The 23,507-nt window shown below is 50.2% G+C and overlaps 1 protein-coding gene and 1 long non-coding RNA gene across 5 annotated transcripts in view; one reads left to right on the top strand and one right to left on the bottom strand.

The window, feature by feature from the left end:
* The window catches only part of Dab2ip (DAB2 interacting protein), a 193,360-nt gene extending 187,740 nt beyond the window's left edge, over nucleotides 1–5,620 (bottom strand). For 2 of the 4 annotated variants that reach the window (XM_059260162.1, XM_059260163.1), the window contains exon 1: nucleotides 5,330–5,618. In XM_059260162.1, coding sequence (XP_059116145.1) covers nucleotides 5,330–5,369 — 40 coding nt within the window. In that variant the 5' untranslated portion in view covers nucleotides 5,370–5,618. Of the gene's footprint in view, nucleotides 1–5,329 lie in introns of all 4 variants that reach the window. The other 2 variants (XM_059260165.1, XM_059260164.1) reach the window with 2 other exon arrangements.
* On the top strand, nucleotides 1,350–22,717 carry LOC131908964 (uncharacterized). Its single transcript, XR_009378692.1, has 4 exons — nucleotides 1,350–1,847; nucleotides 5,574–5,708; nucleotides 21,824–21,941; nucleotides 22,447–22,717. It is a non-coding gene; the product is annotated as an uncharacterized LOC131908964 (long non-coding RNA).
* Nucleotides 22,718–23,507: the final 790 nt, after the last annotated feature.

Here is a 23,507-nt window from a genome sequence, read left to right as displayed (position 1 = left end):
GCATTCCCTTCCCTATTTCCGGTAGACCAGGCTGGTTGTTGCTTCACCACAGAGAGGAAACTGAGGAACCGAGGACTGAGGATTCCCAGGTCTTGGCCCAGGGCCTGCTGAGTTTCAGAATTGGGAGGAGGCCTGCGAGGCAGAGCAGGCTTGATTACAGCCTCCTAGGCCTGAGCTCACAGATACAGCCCCAGAGAAGGGCCTTATAGGCTCAGTTTCAGTTACCATCACTAGCTCTGTGTCTTTGGGCAAGTTGCTCAGCCTCTCTGAGCTGCAGTCTTTCAGTCTCTAGCATGAGGGTTGGTAGAAGGAGAAATGAGGTGATGAACGGGAGGTGGGTCGCCGGGCACATCCGTGATCGTTACCATTAGCCTCACTTCTGAATAGCTGAGGCAAAGTCCTGGACGACATCTGTGGCCTCCCCAGCTCGGGGGAAGGGCCAGGGCATTATGACATCAGGCTTGTGACAGCTTTGAGCCCAAAATAGCTCTCTCTCTGGACTAGCCCCATCCTGTCACAGCTGCGCAGCCTTTTGCTGTCCCCTGTTGAGGTGACACCGGTTCTTGCCATGTCACACAGTCACGCTCAGTCCTGAGCTGGTTCAGCAAACAGTCCTCCGAAGGGGAGCTTCTCCACAGCAGGTGGAAAGGCTCACGGGCCAGTGGCTTGGGCCCAGGGGCAGCTCCCAGAGAGTACTGCAGGGGGAAGGTCCCAGACTCCACAACCCAGCCGCCTGGCTTGGTCACCGCTCTCACCACGCACTCTCAATGCCCTCAGTTCCCTCTTCTAGAAGACAGGCTAGCAGCACCTGCAGGCCGGTTATGAGGATTTAAGTGGACCATGTAGAGCAGAAACACTGTGGCGCCTGACCCAGAGCAAATACTCCAAAAAATAGTGCCATTAGCTGATGCTGGTGGTGCAGGTCTGCAGGTCCAGTTGCCCAGGAAGCAGAGGCAGGAGGATTGCAAGTTTGAGTCCTTCCTGAGCTACTGAATGAGTTTAATGCTAGCCTAGATAACTACATTATGGAGACACTGTTTCAAAATGAAAAACAAAAAGAAGTTGTGGCATGGTGGTGGTGGCGCCTTTAATCCCAGCACTAGGGAGGCAGAGGCAGGTGGATCTCTGTGAGTTCAAGGTTGGCCTGGTCTCTAAAGCTTAGTTCCAAGATTATGTAGTAAGACCCTTTCTCAAAATAAAAAAGGGGAATGCCTATGGGTGTAGGTCAGTGGTAGATCCCTTGTCCGGCACGATCAAGGTCCTGGGTTCAATCTCCAGTACTGGGGGGAATATGTTGTGGTTGCTTCACTTGTAATGCTCAGAATACAGCAAAAGCATGGCTGCCTCCTTGCCACAGAGTCGCAGTGCACTGGATGAATGCAATTGCTGGTACTCAGAGGAACAGGGTTCTAAGCCTCTGTCCCACCCCAAGGAGTCACAGAGCAATCAGTGCCTCCCGAGATTCAGCCCAGTTAGCACTCACTTCCAGAAGTCATAGACACGCCCCACCCTGGCAGCAACAGACAGGGTAGGGCTGGCTTTGCCCATGTGTCTGCAGAGGAAACCAAGGCCGAGCCAGCAGCAGGGACCGGCTCCAGGCCACCCAGCCACCCAGAGGTGCTTAGGGCTGATTTGGGTCTGGAATCTTAGATGGTTAGAACTGGAATATTCTACCATGGAGACCAACATCACAAGATCCACAAGTGACAGTTACCCACACAGCAGCCCAGAGAAGGAGGTCTGGGGACAGCAGAGCGAATTATCAAGGGGTCCAGCTGCTACTATTCATTCATTCATCTGTCCAGTGACATGCAGATGCATCCTCGGGGCCAGGTGCTGCCAGTGAGGTTACAATATAATGCAAGCGAGACAGGCCCTGCCCTCCATGTCTTATGGTCTTTGAGAGGAATAGTGACCAGAGCCCTGAAGGGACACTGAGAGCCAAGAGCTTCCTGCCTCTGATTAGCTGTAAGACCCTGCCCTTCAGTCTGCCCTCGCCCCCAGCCCTCTTTGGCCTTGACCTAGAAGACTCTGAAATCTTTTTATTTGTTTGTTTGTTTATTAATTCATATGGTATTACATACATATACTCGCTCTGTAGACCAGGCTGGCCTCGAACTCATAGAGATCCACCTGCCTCTGTCTCTGTCTCCTGAGTGCTGGGACTGAAGGTGTGCACCACCACCGCCCTTCTGATCCTCTGTTGCTACCTTTTGCACATCAGTGCGACAGCTATGACACTACCCAGTGGCCAAGTCCCTGAGCACCTGTGAATGGAAGCCAAGCTCAGTATGTCCACCGCTGGGAGCAGGGTGTCTTGCACATCTTGAAGAAGGGAGGAACCCCCAGAGTTCCACCCAGCTTGGATCCATCCAGCTTTGTTCCCATCAGGTTCCCAGGACCCTTCAAGGAGTACAGTTTGCAAGTAGAGAAACTTCCAGAGCGTCTCTGGGCCCCAGGCCTCTCCACCCCTGTTCTGTCTGCCTGGAATGCCTTTCTTGGCCTCTTTGCCTGGGTGAACTGCATTCATTCAGCTCCTTGCTCACTCATCAGTATATATGGGTACGCGCTAATGCCAAGCGGAGAGATGTGCTTGGGGATTCGGAGAGCTTAGAGATTAAAGGGAGTGGTGCCATTAATCCCATAGAGTGAAATCCACAGACCAGAACAGACTGGACGAGAGACACTAAGACAGTGAGGTCCAATTCAATGGACTCGGGGAACATGTTCTAGAGAAAGAAGGCTTCTCAGAAAAGACAACTTCTCAGCAACCAGGACAAGAAACAGGAGTTAGATCAGTGAAGAAAAAGGGCAAGAATGTCCCCAGGCAGGAAACTGCAGGTGCAAAGGCCCTGGGGTGGGTCAGGACAGCGTGGCTGGTGCAGAGAGAAAGGAGTGCGGTCAGGTGGTTCAGACCTGGAAGGAAGCCATGTGGACAGTAGGGAAAGAAGGGCCGAGAAATGGGAGGAAGCCACACATGTGGCTGTCCCAGAAGCCAGCAGGGAATGTTTCAAGAAGGGAGTGGTGGGGGGTCTGAGTGACCTGCCCACACTCCCATGGCGAAGTCTTAATCTCCAGTGTGGCTGTACATGGTGATGGGGCCTCACAGGAAGAAACCAAGGCTAGATGAGGTGGCTCCCTAATTTGGCAAAACCAAAGCACTTGTCTTTTCCCTCCATGTGCACAGACTGAGGCAAGACCACATGAAGACTCCACAGAAGGGGCCCATCCACAAGCTGGAAGCAGAGCCCTCAGCAGAAACCAGGTCACCCGGAAATGGTCTTACCCTGACAGAAGCTAGCAATGTCGTGAAGTCACCTCTTCCAGAAAGCCCTCCTAGACACTGGGATGAGGGGGTTCCACAATCCCTGGGCTCCTTCCTTGGAGCAGTCCTCACTCACAGATTTGGCTTCTTGGCCCCAAGAGCCCCGAGAGTAGTGGCTGAGCAAACGAATGCGCCACCGTAGAGCGAGGGCTGGAGAGGAGTCTTTGTTCCTTGCCTGGCCCAGGATGGGTTTCAGCTATAGACCTCTGAGGCTGGCTGGTGGGAGGTCAGACCCTGCTTAGCTCTTCTGGGAGCATCCCAGAGAGAGAGTGTGTGTCCAAGGGTTTCTCCTCTGCCCTCTGGCCTTCCCTGGAGCCTCCTCTGTCCCTGTGTCTCATTCCAAGATCCCAGACACATACACCCTGCCCTAGCAGAATCCAGAAGATCAACAGGCTAAGACAAGAGACAGGTTGCACAACATGGAAGCTGCCTCAATTTCCAGCCTCATCAGGGCGGCTGTTGGCAAATCCAAGGGACTGAGAGGGGAGTTGTGGGTTCCTGAGATGTCCCTGGGTGGAGAGGAGCTGCCAAGCCACCAGAGCTTTGCTTGGCCACATGGGGTCCAGCTACCACTCCTCATCCCACAGTTCCCCAGGTCGGGTTGGGTTTGTGCCTCCCTTGGGCAGTGCGAAGGAGTCTTTATAAGTCATGCCCAAGCCATGCCATATTTGAGACAGATAATTCTGGAAGCAGCAGACCTATCTCACAGCCCAGACTGTGTCCCCAGGCTCCCCATCAGGAATACATCCCCCTAACGCAGGTCTTGGGATCATGGACGGCTTCCCATTCCAGACGAAAACCTCTTCCAGAACAGAAGCTGTATTCCCCTCCCCTCCCCCACTCTGGGAACTGATTGTTACTTGAAGTGACCCACAGGTCACTCAGGATGCAGTGTTCTGCCGCCTGACTGTCTAAAGATGCCAGGTCTGTGTAGGGCCCGGCCCGGCTCCCCTGAGGGCTGCAGCATGAAGCATGGCAAAATCCTTCTTTCCCTGGACAGAGCTGGGCTGCTGCAGGAGGAAGGGAATTTGGCCTTGACTCTGGGCCAGGCAGCCAGGCCTGGCTGGAGCAAGAAAGTCTGGAGGGAGAAGAGCCGTCTTTCTTCAGTGGGGTGTGTGATCCCCAAAGGACCACAGCCCCAAAAAGATTCACAGAAGCAATTAGCCATAGAAGGCCTCCCCATCTGAGGCTAGCGGCTGTCTCCCCAGCGAAGCCCCCAACTGCCCCCCAGCCCCTTTCCCTCAGTATACTCCTGCCCTCCTGCTTATCGCAGTTGCTGGGAGACAGCCACTGTGTGCCAGCATCCGGGCCAAATGAGCAGCAGCCTGGCCCACCAACCAGGTAGTAAGCTTGGCTACCTGAGTCCCGGGGGTCCCAAGCCTGCTGGAACCTCCCTGGAGGAACCGCTCTTGGTTGCCTGATCCCAGCCCAACTCTGCCTGGGCTGTGACCTGAGCAACTTTTCTTCTGCTCTGCTCAGGGTTCCCAGTGGCCCTGGGGAGCTGAGCAAGGCAGCTCCCTTGCTAGAGCAGCCTGGGGCCTTATGTACCAGAGAGCAGAGCTGGGAGTTTTCAGCTCAGCCCCGGCCTTTAATTACAAGGTACATCCAGTTGCCTGCTCATTTCTGTTTCTCTACAGACCTCACTAATTGAATCTGCCACAGCAGCAGGCAGACCTGGGGGACCAAGAGTGAGACCGAGGAGCAGGGGCTGTAAACTTACTTTCCTTCTTGGCCAAGAGCAAAGTTCAAGCAGCCAAGAAACTCTATCCTGTTACCGGACCACGCCAATGCCTCATCTAAGGGGACCCTTCAGCCCCCTGACCCATGACCCAGGGCACCCATGCCTGCCCCGATTCCAGAGGCCAGATGGCACCCAGACGCCTGCCTCCCCCCCCCCCCAACCCCTTCAACTCTAATTCCCAAAGCTAAGCAAAGTCCGCTGCAGCAGTGGACTAAAATCCCAAACTCTGCCACTTAGCCGCTTAGCTGGCTCGGCTCACCTACCGTAGGAGTCGCCTGGGTCCAGGAGGGAGTCGGGCTCCATGGTGTGTGGGCCCCTGGGCCGCGGCCCCACCTGATTTATGAACCGAGGCCGTCTCCATGAGCGCCTGAGCTTCTCCTTTTGTATTCCATCTGGCGGCTTCTCCAACTAGATGACTGGGTATTCCTGCAAGCAGGCCCCTTTCCAGCCCTCGCCTTCATACAGCACATTTAAAGTAGCAGTAACCTCTTTTCCCTCCCCCCGCAGCCTGCCTGGAAACATTAGAAGGGACCGAGGCGGCGAGATGTCTAAAATAGGAAGACGCTGGGGACGGCTGGCCTGGCTGCCCGCGATGCTGGCTGCGGGGATCTGGTCCGGCAGTGCAGATGGAAAAGCTAGGAGGTAAGGCAGACACAGGACTTAACATCTGGAAGCCGGCTCTGGGGCCCCGGGGGCCTGTGCGAATGGGTGGGGAGGCTGGCCTACTCGTAGGAGGGGACAGGGGTGTCTGCTGTTCACCACCTAGCGCCCCAAAGCCCAGGGGCTTCTCCCAGGCCTTGCAGGAACCTCCCACTCAAATCTGTTCTCAGACATTTCCTGCAGTGTGGGATGCAGAAATTGACTCATCCATCCATTCAGTCACTAAATATTTTTTGAAAATCCAGTCCTTGCCAGACACTGTTCTGTGCTGGGTCTGCAGCAGAGAGCAAGATGCAGTGTCCGGCCCACTGCAGGGGCACCAGCTACTGCAGTGGAGTGTGCAGGATAGTGGTTCCTCGGGAACACAGAGAACGGTCACCGGGCTCCCTGAAGAAAAAGGCACCTCAGCCAGGGCCTAAAGGATACATAGGAGTCAGTCGGGTAAAGAAGGATCAAAGGCCTGCACAGTGGACGTTTGTTGGATTTGTCCCAGTGGCTGGAATGAATAGATAGAGTTGAGAGAGAGCTGGAGAGGGAGGGCAGAGAGGGGCAAGTTGGAAATCTGGTTGGTGACATGATCCCAGTTGCTGGGGGGCTGGGATGGGCTGTGTGTCATAGCTTCAACAAGAGCAGCTGTAGTCACATGGGGACAAGTTGTTAAGCCCCCACCCACCATAGTACCATTTGCAGAGTTTACCCACGCTGGCCCCTGTGAGCCTCCCAAGGGTTACTTCTCATAGAAACCCATTTCATAGACAAGTACAATGCAGCTTAGAGATGTGTCCAGGCCACAGCTTGTGAGTGCCACCTGGGCAGGTCTGTGCCTCAGAGAGGCCACAGCCTTGGTGCCAGAGAGGGAAGATAAACATTAGCTCAGCATCACCCTGATCCAAGCCAGTGCAGGCTCATAGGGCTCACGGTACCATGGGCTCACAGTACCATGGGCTCACAGCAGGAAAAACTTCATCTGGGCCCAGCAGGAGAAATGGGACCAAGGTCTGGATGGGATGAACAGGGTGGAGGGAGGGCAGAGGGAGGTGTGCCCAGGCTGATATGGAGACAGGAGCAGAGGAGACCTGGGCTGACAAGGGAATGTCTGTGGGGAGCAGACCATCGTGTGGCTAGAGGAGGTTAGGACGATAAGAGCATGGGGACAGAGAGCTGGGACCAGAGGGACAGCTGGAGTGTGAGCTTGCTCCAAGGGCCACAGGAAGCTGGAAGCATCTGTTCAGAGGTTGACCTCCTTTCCAGGGGATGCCTGGGTGATCCTTTGAGCAGCCCTTTCCCAACCTCCCCCACATGCAACACTTCCTGCTGAAGAAAAGAAGCCATCTGCCCCTCTGCATTGCTGAATGCTAGGAGCTGAGCCTCAGTGACCTGCTTTTTTGGAGGAATGGCTGTGGAGTTACGGTAGAGGGATTAGGAGGAGAGAGATGAGGGACAGGCAGGCATCTACAGGATTCAGATGAAGGTTTTCTTGCTAGGAGTCCGTGGTACTGGTCTGCACTGAGTGGGCTTGGAACAAGGCAATGCTGACCAATGGCAGCGTCTCTACTGGGTCCATCTCAGCTCCCAGCTGCTGCCTAGCTGCTCCCAGAGAGCCAGCAGCTGCTGACGTGGTCAGCCTGGCCACAAGGAGGTCCCCCCTGTTCCTTCACCCCTCCTCCCTACCTTGGATGACAGGATTCCAGCTCCCAGCCTCCTGCTGCCTTAATTACAGGAAGGCCAGGCCCTACCCAGGCCTACTGTGGGCACCAGGCTCCCTAGAATTCTTCACTGAGGATGCCTGGGGAGGGCTGTTGGGGTGGAGGAGGCCTAAGTATAGGGGCCATATTCCTTGAGCCAATAGGTGAAGTCCTTAGGGTCCTGGGGGTGTTGGGGATCTGGGGACTCTGGGGTTCATTTGCAGATAGGGAGGCCGAGCTTCTTTCTGTGCAGCACACAGTATGAATATAGCATCAGGATGGGCTGAGGCTGGGTATGCTATAGCACACCTGTGATTCCGAGCACTAGGGAGGCTGTGGTAGGAGGACAGTGAGTCCAAGACCAGCTTTAACTACATAATAAGACCCTAAGGACTGGGGTAGGCTGGGAGGATGGCTTGGTGGGTAAAAGCACTTGCCACCCAGACCTGACACCCTGATTTTGATCTGTGGAATTCACAGCAGAAAGAGAGAAACTGTAAATGGAAGCAGAGTTTTCTGTCCTAACTGTCCGGCCCAAATAAACATACAAAAGCTTATATTAATTACAGAATGCTCAGCCAATAGCTCAGGCTTATTATTAACCAGCTCTTACTTTTAAATTAACCCATTTCTACTCATCTATGTATTACCACGTGGCCTGTGGCTTTACCGGTCCCCTGGCATCTTGCTTTTTAGGTGGCTCACTTGAGTCTCCCTCAGCTCCACCTTCCTTCATCCCAGTCATCCATTTGGTTGTCCTGCCTAACTTTATCCTGCCTTGCTATAGGCCAAACAGCTTTATTATTAACCAATGAGTGTAATACATATTCACAGTGTACAGAAGGATCATCCCACAGCATCTCTCCCTTTCTGTCTAATCAAAAAGGAAGATTTTAACTTTAACATAGTAAAATTACATATAACAAACAGTTATCAAGCAATAATTATAGTTACAATATCTAGTCTATTTTTATTTGACAAAATCAGAGAAAACATTCAATAATCTAGCCTATCTTGGTGAGTCTAAAGTTTCACATCTAATCTACCTTTTATCATAACTAAGAAAAACTATAATTATAACTATCTAATCTTCAACTCCATCAAAGATCTGAGAAGAAAATAATATTACCTAAGTAAGCAGTAAGCACAGGCAAGTGACTTCCAAAAATTGTGAGAAATGACAGAAACAGCTGGCTGCTTGAGCAGTCATCCATGTTTCCTCTGTAATGTTGGCCATGGCATTCGTTTCTGGCCTACAGGCCTAGCATATCTGGCAGACTTTCCCGTGAAGCAGGGAATTTTGAAAGATTGTCCTACCTGATTTTGGCAAAGTTTTGTAGTCGCCTTTCTTGCATCCTGCTGGTTCAGTTTGGACAGTAACTGTCAGCATTGAGGCAAGGCAGGTTCCTTGCCCACGTGGCTAGCTTTTGCCATATAGAAAGCAAGCAAACTCATGGAGTTTCTTCGATGCCCATCATCTTTTCTGGACTATATTGGTGCTGCCAGGAGCAGACACGTCTCACTGTCATGAAAAGTCTAAGTTATTAAAACATTTTAAATGTCATATTCTGTAGGTCTTTGAAGTGTTTGAAGATTACCTATCTATATGAAATATATCTTTGTATACCTAGAAAACCTAATTAACATGATTATAAGTTTCACTATTATAGATGACTACTGATCTGTATTTCTTTTTTCTTTTCTTTTTTTTTTTTTGTCAGAGCTGAGGACTGAACCCAGGGCCTTGCACTTGCTAGGCAAGCGCTCTACCACTGAGCTAAATCCCCAACCCCCTGATCTGTATTTCTTAATCACACATTACAATTTTAAATGAGTTGCATAAACATAATATCTTAAACAAGATAGAAATATAGATATAACAAAATTAACTTTAAATTTGTATCAATAAACCAATATCCATATCAATGTAAAATATTTTGAAATTAACAGTTGCTTTTTGGATTAAAGTAGATTCATAACTACCCTTTTTTCCATCATAATAATCTACCCTTTTTTCTCATATTTCTATATATATCCCCCTTTCTTCTTTAAAAAGAAGTTGACTATGACCAATAACAATTTGTAACCAACCCCCTTTAAATGAAAACAAACATTTATAATCAATATTTGGAGAATGTAGGAGTAATTTTCTAGACTACTTCCTGCTGATTGGTGGGCACTGGTAATCTTTGAGGGACCCTGAGAAAATCAGGATAATTGTTAAGTCTTGGCTGGAGTATTCTGTGAGGCTGGATCATCTCAGTCAGCAGCCTTGAAGCTGTTTTGGATGCTGGATCACCTGGGCCATTTTTATTGGTATCTGGTCTCCTTGTTCTGAAAATATATACCTTTCAAAGGTAACATATATTTGTATTAATACAAATATAAATTGTGCATTGTACACAAGCCAAAGATAATTTTTTGTTTCATGTTTGGGCATGTAAAATATACATAATGTGTCTTGTAGTTACTTTAGGTTTATTTTACCACGTCTGTAGTCAGTATTTCAGGAGGTCTTCCTCAATCAAACCTGATTTTCCTTAACCCAGAATGAATCCATAGCATCTCATTTTCTGTGGAAACAAAAGGATATCCTCTCCCCCAAAGTAACACATCTTTTGATTTAAATTTTGAAGACAAGATCATTTTAAAATATGTAAGTTGGTTTAATTTAGTAGCTTTCACAATCAAATATCTTTCAGCAATTATCATTTGCACATTAACAGTTAAAAAATCCAAAGACAACACAATAAAATAGAGAAGCCAGGCTCTCTTTGTATTTCCCATCTTTATGTAGCTTACCATATTTTTATTACTCTATTCCCTTTTTAAGAACTTTACTATTATTTTTAAATCTTTTTTTTAATCCATGACTGTTTCTATCCTTTCTCTTCTCTCCCAAGCCTACACATATTTTTCAAACACACTGTGACCCATTTAGAAGCCTTTTTATGTGAATCTGTCCTTACTGTGTATCTTTAAACCTTTTTGTCTGTATGAGCAAAACTCTAGATCTGCCGTGTAGTGCACGGCTGGGAGACATTTCTATGTTCTGCAGGCTGTGTGAGACTTCGGGAATCTGCCATGCTGAAGCTCAAGCCTGCATGCCGCAGCCAGGGACACGTGTCTGTACTGCGGCCTGTATGAGAGAGTTGAACAATGAAGCTGCTCTTGGCTCTATTTTGTGTGTCTAGAACCCTTTTTTAAAGCTTTCTCAGGCTTTATGTGGATGGATATGCCCCACATTGGGCTGCCATATGTAAATGGAGGTGGAGCTTTTCTGTCCAACAGCCCAGTCCCAAATAAACATACAAAAGCTTATATTAATTACAAATGTTTAGCCAGTAGCTCAGGCTTATTAATAACTAGCTCTTACTTTTAAATTAACCCATTTCTGTTCATCTATGTATTGCCATATGGCCCATGACTTTACCGGTCCTCTGGCATCTTGCTTTTTGGGCGGCTCACTTGCATCTCTTTCGACTCCGCCCCTCTTCATCCAGTCCTCATTGATTGTCCCACCTAACTTTATCCTGCCTTGCTATAGCCAAACAGCTTTATTATTAACCAACGACAGCAATAAGTATTCATGGCATACAGAAAGATCATCCCACAGCAAGAAACAACTCCTGAAATTTGACTTCCACAAGCACGCAGGCCATGAGAGCACACACACATCAACAGTAATAAATAAAAATAGCAATGTTTTGGTTAGTTTGCATAAGGCTCTGGGTTGGATCCTCAGCGGCAGCACTTAAACCAGGCCTGATGGTTGCATGCCTACAATTACATTACTTGGGAGGTAGAGGCAGGAAGGTCAGAAGTTCAAGGTCATCCTCAGCTACAGAATGAGTTCAAGGCTAAGTTGGGCTATGTGAGCCCTTATCTTAAAAACAAAAGGGGGTGGGGGGGGTATTGTGATTGGCTCATAACTGGACTACGCCATTAACTAGCTGGATTATTTCGACTAAACCATTCATCCTTCAGGGCTACTGTTAGCCTGGGAGGACAAGACTGGACCTGACCTCTCTCAGAACTCAGGAAAGCTGTGGCTCACCCTAGCTCCAGCTCTGGCCCTCTCCACAGGGTGAGGTGGAGAGAATAGGGGCCTGTTCTGCTACCAAGGACCCTGAAGGGCTTGACTAAACTTTTTGCAAGGAGGTCCAGAGAGGAAAGTGAGTCTTGGGAGGGAGACCTGGGCTTCAGTGCTAGCTGTGTGTCCATCTTGGGGTGCCACTTTCCTGGCCCCTCTTTCTTTTCTAGCCAAGGAACAAAGCTTGATTCTCTGGCACTTTCTCCATCCATCAGTAGACATCTTTACAGATGCATCCAGAGTTCTTGCCCTCTGGGACTCCCTTGTGTGAGTGTGCATCGCCACCACACACTCCCTTCCTTTTCCTTGGTGCTACTGGACACCTAGTGCTACCGGGCAGTCTCCTGGGCACCCTTCAGCTGTTGAATCAGTCCCTTACCCAGCTTACTGCTGGTTGCCACGCAAACAAGCAACCCTACAACTTTTCTTTTAAAGACGGGGTCTCATGTAGCCCCAGACTGGCAAAGAATTCATTTGTGTACCCAAGGATGGCCTTGAACTTCTCATCTTGTGGCTTCCGCCCCTCAAGTACTAGACTCATGGGCATGTGGCACTGTGCCTGGTTTTCGTTTCGGTGCCAGGATTTCATGCATTCTAGGTGAGCTCTCTGCCAACTGAGCTACACCCCAACCCTGCAGTGAATGTCTTGATGTACCCCATGCACATCTGTGTAGTGACTTCTGTAGGATAAAACTGTAAATACAGTTGGTGGGCAGAAAGGCCTTACCTTTTACAAGGCAGCAAAAGCCTGCAAGCCAGGGTCCCCTCCTCCTGTGGATTTGGAGTCCAGCTGAGAAGAAGTACACACTTCCATCAGAGACAGATGCTACTGAGGAAGCAAATAGGGGCCCGGAGGAATATTTCTGAGCAGTGATGTGGTGGCCTGGCTGTACAAAGTCCAAGGGGCCATCTTGTAGGAGTGGGCAGAGCCAGTGCAAAGGCTGATGGGTAGGAGGTCGGGATGATGGCCAGTGTGCCTAGGGTTGGTAGAAAAGAGCAAGAGCAGCTCAAGAGAAAGGTCAGAGGCGGCTCTGTGGAGAACTCTGTGAACTGGGGAGTAGGGGCCACGATGAGGGAGTGATCCAGACGCTCGCTCAATGGCTGGGGAGGCCATGTGGGGTACTGCTATTGTTGAAGGTAAAGACCCTGGGAACTCCAGCAGGGGATGGAGGAGGAGGTAGGAAGTGCACAGATTCAAGACCCCTGTGAGGATCTTGGGTGCAGTTACATGGTCAACAGAGAAGGGGGAAAGTCCAAGATGACTTGTAGGCATTTGTGGAGGCAGTTGGTCTCCTCTGAGGAAGGCGGCAGAAGGAGGGCTGCTGTAGTGTGTGACATCTGAGGAATACAGACAGACACACAGCCTGTTAGGCCAGGCCTGCTGCTTGCCTTGTTCAGCCTCCAGGACCTACTGCTCTCTGCACAGAAAGGAGTTAAATAGAGGCTGTGGATGCAGCTTAGTTGGTAGGGTGCTCACCCTGCATGCAGGAAGTCCCGGGTTCCAGCCCCAGCTCTGCATTAAACAGAGCATGGTAATCCCAGCACTTGGAGATGGAGACAGAGGAGCCGATGTTCGAGGTGATGCACTGGAGGCCAGGCTGGGTTCCAGAGACCCTGTCAGAAGAAAAACAGGGAGGGTGAGAGGGAAGTGGTAAGGAAAGAAAAAAGAAAACAGAAAAAATAAATAAAAGGAGTGGACAGAAAAAATAATAAAGAATGAATAGGAGGAGTGAAGAAATGGGTGCCTTGTAGAGGGCTTGGAGGAGAGCGGACAGGTGCCTGGTCTCTGGAAAGGTCACACCAACAGGCCAGCCTGGAGATACTGCCAGCTCTGTCAAGTCCTAGGCCAAGCAGGAGATCGTCTGGATCTAAGGAAGACTCGACGATCAGAGATCTGAAAGCCAGAGGAGGGTGAGTGCAGGGCAAAGTAGGAACATGAGGGCTAGTGATCAGCTCAGCAGATTTAAGAAGGCATTTGCCACGAAGGGGCTGGCCACGTAGAGTGTGAGGGATAAAGAAGAGTTCACAGAGCTGGAGGAGGTAGACATGGGATTCTATTGCATACACTAAGACAGGGTGCTACATGAATCCTAAATGGTCTTATAGTAAAAACCCAGAGCCAGCCGGGCGGTTGTGGCGCACGCCTTTAATCCCAGCACTCGGGAGGCAGAGCCAGGCGGATCTCTGTGAGTTCGAGGCCAGCCTGGGCTACCAAGTGAGTTCCAGGAAAAGGCGCAAAGCTACACAGAGAAACCCTGTCTCGAAAAACCAAAAAAAACAAAAACAAAAACAAAAACAAAAACCAAAAAAAAAACCCCAGAGACAGATATTAGAGTGAATGCTGAAAGATCAGAGAAGCGGAACAAGCCACAGCCACCACCTCTTACCTTACCAACTCCTCAGCCTGACAAGAGAGTGAGTTCCTGTCTCCTCCTGCCTTATATTCCTTTCTCTGCTCCAGCCATATCACTTCCTGTCTCAAACTTCCTAGTGCTGGGATTAAAGGTGTGTGATCCCAAGGGCTGGAATTAAAGGTGTGTGTCACCACTGCCTGACTCTGTTTCATTTTTAGACTGGATTAATCTTTTGTAGCCCAGTGTGGCCTTGAACTCACAGAAATCCAGGTGGATCTCTGCCTCCCGAGTGCTGGGATTAAAGGCGTGTGCCACCTCTGCCTGACCTCTGTGGCTAACTCTGAGGCTGGCTCTTCCTCTGATCTTCAGACAAGCTTTATTTCCTAGATTACAAACAATGTATCACCACAATAGGGCGTGCTCCAAGCCTTCAGGTTGTTTTCATGCCCCAGATTTTCTGGTTGAACTTACCTATCTAAGATCAAATGGAGACCAGGAGGAGCCCCAGTGCCCTGATCCCCTGAGCTAAGTGGTGTGGGGTCTGGCCAGGCTGGCTGCTCTCTCTTGACATAGCCTGAGTACAGACTTCAGTGCTTAAGACCAGGTCTAATCTACCTGCCTTGGTCCAAAGCCCACTGCGTACCTGCTGGGTGACCCTCAGCACACAGGCTCCCTTCTTAGTGCCTCAGTTTCCTCATCCAGAGCTCTGGAGGGTGAGGACAGGCCCTAGAGGGATGCTGGGGGATTCCGGAGTTGGGCAGGGAGAACACAGACAGGAACCTGTACCAGAGTATGTAATGTAGCACCCCGACCTCTCCAGCCCATAGCACAAGCCCCAGCAGCCTGTGTGAGCTGCCCAGCATGGCTCCATCCCCACATCCTCTTCTTGTCTTCCCTTCCCTCTCCCTCCATGTCTTTCCCCCTCTATCTTAGTCACTGTTCTATTGCTATGAAGAGACATTGCAACCAAGGCAACCCTTATAAAAGGAAGTATTTAATTGGGGCTTGCTTACAGCTTCAGAGGGCTAGTCTATCATCATAGCAGAGAGCATGGCAGGCAGGCATGAGGCTGAGAGCTACATCCTGATTCACTGGAAAACAAGCAAGCAGAGAGAAAGAGATACTGGGCCTGGCGTGGGCTTTTGAAACCTCAAAACGCACTCCCAGTGATGCACCTCCTCCAACAAGGCCACACCTCCTAATGCTTCCTAAATAGTTCAGCTAGAGCCTGAACATGCAAATGTATAAGCCTGTGGGGGCCATTCTCATTCAAACCACCACACCCTCCTACCCAGCCACACTTGGGTTTTATTTTGTTTTAGAAGAGGGTGTTGCTATGTGGCCAGGCTGGAACTCAGCATCCTCCACCTCAGCTTCTGGAGTGCAGGGATCATATGTACCACCACAGAATTTGCCTCTCACCCCAGGGCTGCTGCGGTGCCTCAATGGGAGTAGAATCTCCCAACTCTACCCCAGTCCTGGCTCTGACCACAGGCTGCTGGTCACTTTCAAGCCCCCCCCCCCCCCCATTCACCCTGCCCTCTGCAGTGATTTCCTCTGCACACCTCTGAATAGTGTTTACTCTCCCAGTCCTGGGCAGGGAGATGGCTCAGCTGGTGATGTTCTTGTCATGCAAGCATGAGGACAGGAGCTTGGCTTCCTAGAACCAGGTAGGCATGTGGCCTGCCTATAATCCCAGGGCCCAGAGACTGAGACAGGGATCCTCGGAAGGAGCTAGCTCACTCGAGAGTAAAACTGCAAGCTCCAGGTTAGTAAGAAACGCTGCCTCCTTAGGGAAAGGTGGAGAGAGTGATGGAGGAAGACAAGCAATGTCAGCCCCAGACTCTCTCATGCCTACACACATGAGTATGTAGACATGTGTGCACACACACCACACACACATGCACATGACATGCAAAACAAATTTTTCTCAAAGAAAGAAATCAGTCATTTGGGGTGATGCCGAGGAAGATGAGTCACTGTCCTTCCCAAACAGCTGACTCTAGGGCCATCTCTCAGCCACAGAGCCCTGTGAATGCTCATTAGACAATCCCAAGTCTTTCCAAAAAAAGCCAGCTAGAAAGAAATGACTGGAGTTTGAGGTTTTAGAGGATTTTCCAGGATAAGAGGGTCAGAATGGTGGTTTGGGGTCCTCAAAGTTCCCCCAAATCACAGTGAACCAGAAGGCATGCCTTGAGGTCCCAGGATCTGGCTGGACGTGTGCCATAATTAGTGACAGCCCCACAGTGGGCCGGCAGTGACTGGGTCAGCACAGGGATGGCATGCAAGCATGTGCCCATGGTGGTCCTTTTCCTCTTCCATCAAGCATCAAGGGTCTGGCCTTGGTCACCACCCAAGAGAACCATATGTGTCCCCAGGTTAGCAGCCACTGGAGACTCCATCCAGGACATGTTCCTACATGATAGCGATCTCCACGACACCCTGCTCACTCTGCTGGATTGCCTCCTAGAATAAGAACTTCCCTCTCTTCCAGGCTATGCTGGGGAGTCACACCATGCCTATTCCCACAATTGCTGCTCAGCTGGTCTTCAATATCACCTCCCTGGCCAAGCAGAGTAAATGTGCCTGGGGAAGTCCCTAAATTACCAGATTTCCTGACTTGAACTCAAATCTGTGCAGTCCACCTGACCTCCCCACACCAGGCTTCTTGGCTAGTGTTCAGGCGAGTCAGGAAAAACCACGAGAAGCCTGAAGTGTTTACAGATGTACGCCAACAGAAGTCTGTGCAGTTCAGCAAACACCGTCCGAGGACTGTGCCAAAGGCTGCAGACTTGGGAATGAGTCAGCCAGTGTGCCAGCCATGGGGATCTCCAGCCGTGGGAGGGGGACCCTCAGAGCATCACCATGTGGGGAGGCTGCCACTGGTGCCAGAGGGCTTTGAATGCTCTTTTACTGTGGGCCTGTGGAGGGCTGGACACACAAGAACGAAGTCCAGAGCACTAGATCACACAGCTTATCCATCCCAGGGCAGGCAAGTTCTATGCCAGAGGAGCCACACAATAAGTATTACAGGCTTTGTGGGTCGGCTCAGTTCTGCCATTGTAATTGGAGAGCAGCTATGGGCAACTCCCAAATGAGTGGGTGTGACTGTGGACCAATAAAACATTACTCTTGGGGCTAGAGGGATGGCTCAGCAGTTAAGAGCATTTGATCTGAAATCACGGGGGGCAGAGTTCAGATGCCAGCACCCATCTAACAAACAGGACACCCCACAAACGCCTGTAACCCCAGCTCTGAGGTGGGAGGAAGGAGACTTTGCTGGCTTCCAACTTAGCTAGGTAAGTGTGAGCCCGGGTTCTGGGAGAGACCCTGCCTCAAAGGAAAAGGCAGATGTACAACATCCTGTTTCACTTCTGTGCCTGTACGCAGGTGTGCAAACACAAGACACACACAAACAAGTAAACCATTTTGAGACTAAAAGCAGTTTCTTACTACCCCACTCCTCTCTTTTTCACTTTTCTTTGTGTGTTTTTCGAGACAGGGTTTCTCCGTGTAGCCCTGGCTGTCCTGGAACTCACTCTGTAGACCAGGCTGGCCTCGAACTCAAAGAATCCGTCTGACTCTATCTTTCTCTTCACCCACACCTGTGCCTGTGTGGGGGATGCTGGGAAACCGTTAGCCTTGGGTAGAAAAGGTCATTGAACACCAGAGCAAGGCTTTCAGGTTGACGGGGCTGGAGGTTGACATCTGGTGGTATGACTGCCCTGGCTCGTCAATCAGCCACTGTCCATTCAACTTGCCCTCCTCTCACCCTCCTGGGGATCAAATCATTGCCCACCATGAAGCTCAGAGGCCGTGTGTAGAGAGCCAACGCTGGCATATCCACAGGAACAATTTTTTAAAAAACATTATGGGGGCTCATGCTTATCATCCTCGAACTAAGAAATCTGAGGTGGGAACATTGCTGTGAGTTTGGGGACAGCCTGAGCTACATAGTGAGTTCCACAGTGAGGGCTAAAGATAGAAACTTTAAAAAAAAGTTTCAAGGGTTGGGGATTTAGCTCAGTGGTAGAGCGCTTGCCTAACAAGCACAAGGCCCTGGGTTCGGTCCTCAGCTCCGGAAAAATTAAAAAAAAAAAAAGTTTCTAATTATGCATGGCTATGAGCTTATTAGGTCAATAGACAGAAGAATCAACAACATAGTTTTTTGTTTTGATTTGTTTATTTTGTTATGTTTTGTTCTGTTCTGCTTGAGACGGGTTTTCTCTGTGTAGTCCTGGCTGTCCTGGAATTTACTGTGTGGACCAGGCTGGCCTTGAACTCACAGAGATCTACCTGGCTCTACCTCTTGAGTTTTGAGATTAAGGGTATGTACCATCAAACTGGGCAACATGAGTTTTATTTCAAGCCCCGCTTCTCACTCTGCAGTGATCACAATTAGGGGTGGCTAAGTGTGATTCTAGCATGTTTCCAGTGCACACAGCTGGAGATCCACAGGCATCCTCCCATCCAAGGCTCCATCATTCCCATGGCTGTGGCCAGTCCTCCACTTCTTTGTGATGAGGTTTCAGTAACTGCATCTTCCTCTTTGATCTTTACCTCCCGGCTGTCACATACCTGGCTGGTCCCTGTTTGATGATGACACACGGTGCTGTGGAGACCCACCCTGCTCCATGCCTGGCACTAGGTTTTCTGCTGGGGAATCTTGGAAGCAGAGCTGCTCTGCTAAGGCGCCTGAGAGCTTGAAGTGTGGATCAACATAGCACCCTGGACTCATTCCCTGCATTGTTGGGAAGAGGGAGAACAATCCTCCAGGGCCTAGGGGATGGGGAATCCTACCAGAACAGACAGAATCTGGGACCTCTATCTCAGGCAATCCTGAATGGCTCAGGAAGCAGGTATCTCCAGGGTGGATAGCCCTGCCTACTCCTGCAGACTCGGGCCAAACACCTGTCCAAGTGGCAGCCCTTGGAGACAGCGTTCTCGCCCATTTATCCAACCTTTCATCCATGCAGCTAACTAATATTTACTGAGCATTTCTTATGACTTGAGTCTTAGGCTATGGTGGTGAGCGCAGGCATGCCCCTGCTGTCTGGTGAAGATGGACTTGGTTATCCATTAACTTGGCAACTGTTTATTGAGAGTCCCCCACATGTCCAATATTGTTCTAGGCACTGAGACTCCAACACAAGAGAAAAGAAAATCCCTGCCCTCCCAGACTTGGAGTCTGGTAGAGGAGACAGATAATGAACACATAGACAAGGGTAATGTGTCAGAGGTGATGAGTGAGCCAGGGAGGAGATGGAAAGTGCTGGGGAGTGGCTTTGGAGAAATTAATCCAGAGAGACCTCATTGAACAGAGATCTCAGTGGAAGAGCAGGGGGTGCTGTGTAGTCATGGGGAAGACAGAAGCCAAGTGGATAGCCAGTTCAAAGGCCCTGGGGTGGTCATTGAAACAGCAGAGACCCAGCTCCTGAGGATCTAGGAGTCCAGGAGGGGCTCGGGCATATTCTAGGTGGGAAGGCAGCCCAGAGAAGGTCTAGAACAGAGGAGGATCATGGCTTCGCTTCCAGGTTGGCTTCTCCATTGGGAATAGACTTCATGGGGACAGAGCTAATGTAGGGAGTCTGGAATGAGAATTGAATTTGACCCAAAAAGAAATCTAAGACAAGGTAGTCCCCAAGGGGATGTGAGAAGGTGTGGGACTCTGCTGTTCTGCAAGTAGTCATGGGCTTTCCTGATGGGTTGGCTGTGGGGTAAGAGGAAGGGAAGTGGACACAAGATCCCGGGTCCCCAGAGCGGAGGGTGTGGTCTATGGGTGATGGACACTGGAGTGGCTGAGCTACAAGTTTGCTTTGCACTCTGAGGGTTGGATATGACAGAGAGCCTGGTAGCCAGTGTAAGCTGAGCCTGAGGTTGGGGGGCAGGTTCAAGCCCTTCCGGGGCAGATCGGATTGAAAGGTGTATGCCTGGAGGCAGCACCAGAAGATGGAGTAAATGGAAAAGTCTAAGGATGCCAGTTGTGCCTTAGAGGGTGGGAGTGAGGAAGAGATGCCCAAGGAGGGGAGCCAGCGTGTGGCAGGAGACAGCTCAGGAGCAGGGGATCCTCAAAGCCTGGGGATTTAGTAAGGATGGTGCACTCGGGGAGAGGGGGTGCAAGAGGCCACAGAGTAAGGGCCAAATGCCGTTTACAACAAAAAGGTAGGTCACCAGAGAAGGCCACACGGTGGCAGCTGAACAGAGACAAAGAAGTTCAGCCGATTGTGGGAATCCCGAAGAGTGACACTAAACCAGGGGTGGCTTCCTGGAGGAAAGGGGACACAAGCAGAAGGGGTTCATACACATCCCCTAGGATTGCCCAGGCTGAGGGGGCAAGGGGACACAGGGCAGGAAGAACAGCCGTCTTCCTGAAAAGGAGCCACGGGGAATGAAGTCATCCTCACATCCTAGGAGTCAGTCAAGCCCTGGATGGTGGATGGATGAAGGGGTCTGCCCTGAGATACACTGAGAAGAAGCAGGTAGAGAAAAGATATAAAATCAGGTGACAAAATGCAGGAACATTTTCTAGAAGCCGCCCATCATCCGTGAGTCTTAAGGTCTAGATACTGGGGTCTGGGAGACAGTGGCATGTGCTGGAAAGAGGCCAGGCTGATGGACACACATCTGATGTGTTGACTTCAGCTGGTCCAGCTGGAGCTGTATCCCAGCTATCCTGGTGTGTGTCTGTAGGCAGCAGGGCCCCTGGAGGTCCAGACTGGGCAATTGTCTTCTGTTCTAGCCTACTGTCTCCACTCTACCCCAGCAGGGCCCCTGGCAGTGCGTTTATCATGTCTCTGTGTTCCTCTGTCCAGGCGGTGACTGCTCTCCAGCCTTCGTACTCAGGGACATGTGAGTGCCTGCCGGGTGCCCCAGGTCCTGGCGCAGAGGAAGGTGATGATCCAGGCAGACAGGCTCTGAGTTCTCATGGGGCCCTGCCCAACACATGGCCAGAATCAAGTGTAATGTTGGGAAGGGAGGGAGCTGGGGAGAATTCCAGAAGGATGCAGTATTTAAGCTACAGGGAGTGGAAGAGCATTTGCAAGATTGGGAGCAGCTTACAGAACCTCAGAAAGAAAGACCCTGACAGGCAGAAGGGAAGGAAGGGGTCCAGGGGGACAGAGGATGAGGTGTTGAAAGCAGATAACTGCCAGAGAGGACAAGTGGTGGTACAGAGTCTCTGAAGCCGGCTTAGGAACATGACCTTCTTCTAAGGATGATGGGGAGCCGTAGAAGGTTCCGAGCAGACACCCACTCGCTCAGAGACTGAGGTCGAAGTACCCAGTCTCCGTGCAGAAGGAGCCAGGATCAACTACCTCACCACAGACCCCCTTTTCTGTCAGCTCCCATGACATGTGGGATGGGTTGTGGGAGGCCAGCTCCCACCTTTGAAGGGTTCTTATGAGAGAGGGATAAGAAAATATTAGATAGAAAGAGAGACCTAGTCGACAAGAAGAAAGACAGAAACACAGGATAGCTTCAGGAGGGCCTGGATCACTACCCAACAGCCTCTTCCATTTATTCAAAAGGGCTTTTTATAACATGCCAAGGGGAGGGGCAAAAGACCTCCCCCTTGCAAGATCAAAGCACACTGCACAGCCAATGTAGACCTTTCCAAACACCTGGTAACCACGCCCGTGGTCAAATCCAAGCTCAGATTCTCTCACCCTGTGTAAGCTCTCACTAGGAAACCTCAGTGGGTCTTCACAATGGGCCACTATGGCCTGGGCTTCTCCAGGACCTAGAATTCAGTACCTCTAAAGTGGACCCTGACAGCCATGAGGGCGTGATCCAGGACTCAGGCTTGTCCCTGGAGATGTGAAGCCATTGACTCACAGCAGCAGGAGCCATCCACAGGGACGGCTGACTTATTGAGAGTCTGTGTTTCAGTGCCACCTAGTGAGGCTGTGGGCAGGATGCTGAAGAAATAAATCTATTCACCGAGACACCCAATCCCTTCCCTCCAAGGTCCAGGGGCTGGAAGCAGCCGGCAGCCTAGCAGTGCCACCGTGTGGGAGAGGTGGGCCAGCACAACAGGAAGTGGAACGTTCAACTCAGCCCAGCATACCTTTTCTGTTTGGTACAGGTGATTGAACCTAAGTACGGTTTGGCTATATCCCCAGCCTCTTTTTACTTTACTTTTCGGTTTTTTTTTTTAATTTTTTTTTTTGAGACAAGGTTTCGTTAAGTTGCCCAGGCTAGACTTGAACTCACACTGTAGCGCAGGCAGGCCTTGAACTTGAAATCCTCCTGCTTAGGCCACCTGAGTAGCTGGGGTTACAAGCCTGTGCCGCCAGGCCCAGCTAAGGACATTTCATTATATACAGACTTTCATGATGCAATTTTAATTCACTTCTTCAAGACGAAAACATCATTGGGGGTTGGGGATTTAGCGCAGTGGTAGAGCACTTGCCTAGCAAGCGCAAGGCCCTGGGTTCGGTCCTCAGCTCTGAAAAAAAAAAAAAGGAAACATCATTGGTCTGTAGGTGATTGGCAATTATTAAGTAATACATATCTAATGAAAATATGTCAATGATATGGATTCTATAGGAGACAAAAATGGACAGTGATTTTTCTTTTTTCTTTTTCAGAATTATCACCTCTTATCCTGCCAAGTTAAACATGGATTGCACTTTGTCAAATAGGCTTCTGAGCTTTTTCTGCTGAAAATGGTGCGTGCGTGTGTGTGTGTGTGTGTGTGTGTGTGTGTGTGTGTGTGTGTGTTGTATATACGAATGAGACCATATTATGCATGCGTCATTCTGAAATTTGTTTTGCCTTTTAAATCTGTCTTTGCTAACCAGGGAACAGAGACTGAAGAATATTTGGCATATTAAAGTCTGTGAATCATGTTGAAGAGAATGTTGTGTGCTTGCTGCCCAATATAAGTAAACTTTAAAAATTTGCATGTGGGCTGGGTGGCGGCGGTGGTGGTGGTGGTGGTGGTGGCGGCGGCGGCGGCGGCGGCGGCGGCGTCCGTGGCGCACGCCTTTAATCCCAGCACTCGGGAGGCAGAGACAGTCAAAGGTCTGAGTTCAAGGCCAGCCTGGTCTACAGAGTTCCAGGATGGCCAGGGCTACATGGAGAAACCCTGTCTCAAAGAAAATAAACATGTATGTGTTTGAATATGTGGTATGTATGCAGGTGTGTGTGTGGGGGGGGGGGGTTCCTGTTTGTGAGAGCGCGCATTTGCAGGCATGCATGTGGAGACCTGAGACTGACATGGGAGCCTCCATCACCGATCTCTCTCCACCTTATTCACTGAGGCAGGGTCTCTCAGCTGAACCCAGAGCTTGGCCATATGGCCGGTTTGCCTCAGCGGCTTGACCCAGCAGTCCCCTGTGCCACCTTCAGAGCCTGGGATTAGAGGCTGCCTGCCTGGCTCACATGACGTCTACATGTTCTGTGGATCCCAACAACACTGTCACACTAACACAACAGGTGCTTTATCCACGGACCCCTCTCCACGCCCCAGGACCGAAGCAACTTTCATTAGCAGCTTTTGTTATTATCTTTGATGCGTATGTTTCATGTTTTAAAAGTCAAAATGTATTGTACACCCATAAACATCCTTTTAAAACTTCATCTGGGTTGGTTTGGAATTTATATTGATCATATCACTGTTTTATTAATTTGTTAGTTTCTTTTTCTT

Source organism: Peromyscus eremicus, chromosome 4, assembly GCF_949786415.1.
Source record: "Peromyscus eremicus chromosome 4, PerEre_H2_v1, whole genome shotgun sequence".
In the NCBI taxonomy this organism is placed as follows: domain Eukaryota; kingdom Metazoa; phylum Chordata; class Mammalia; order Rodentia; family Cricetidae; genus Peromyscus; species Peromyscus eremicus.
Note: the sequence above shows the minus strand (reverse complement) of the source record. Positions and strands in the feature narration are given on the sequence as shown.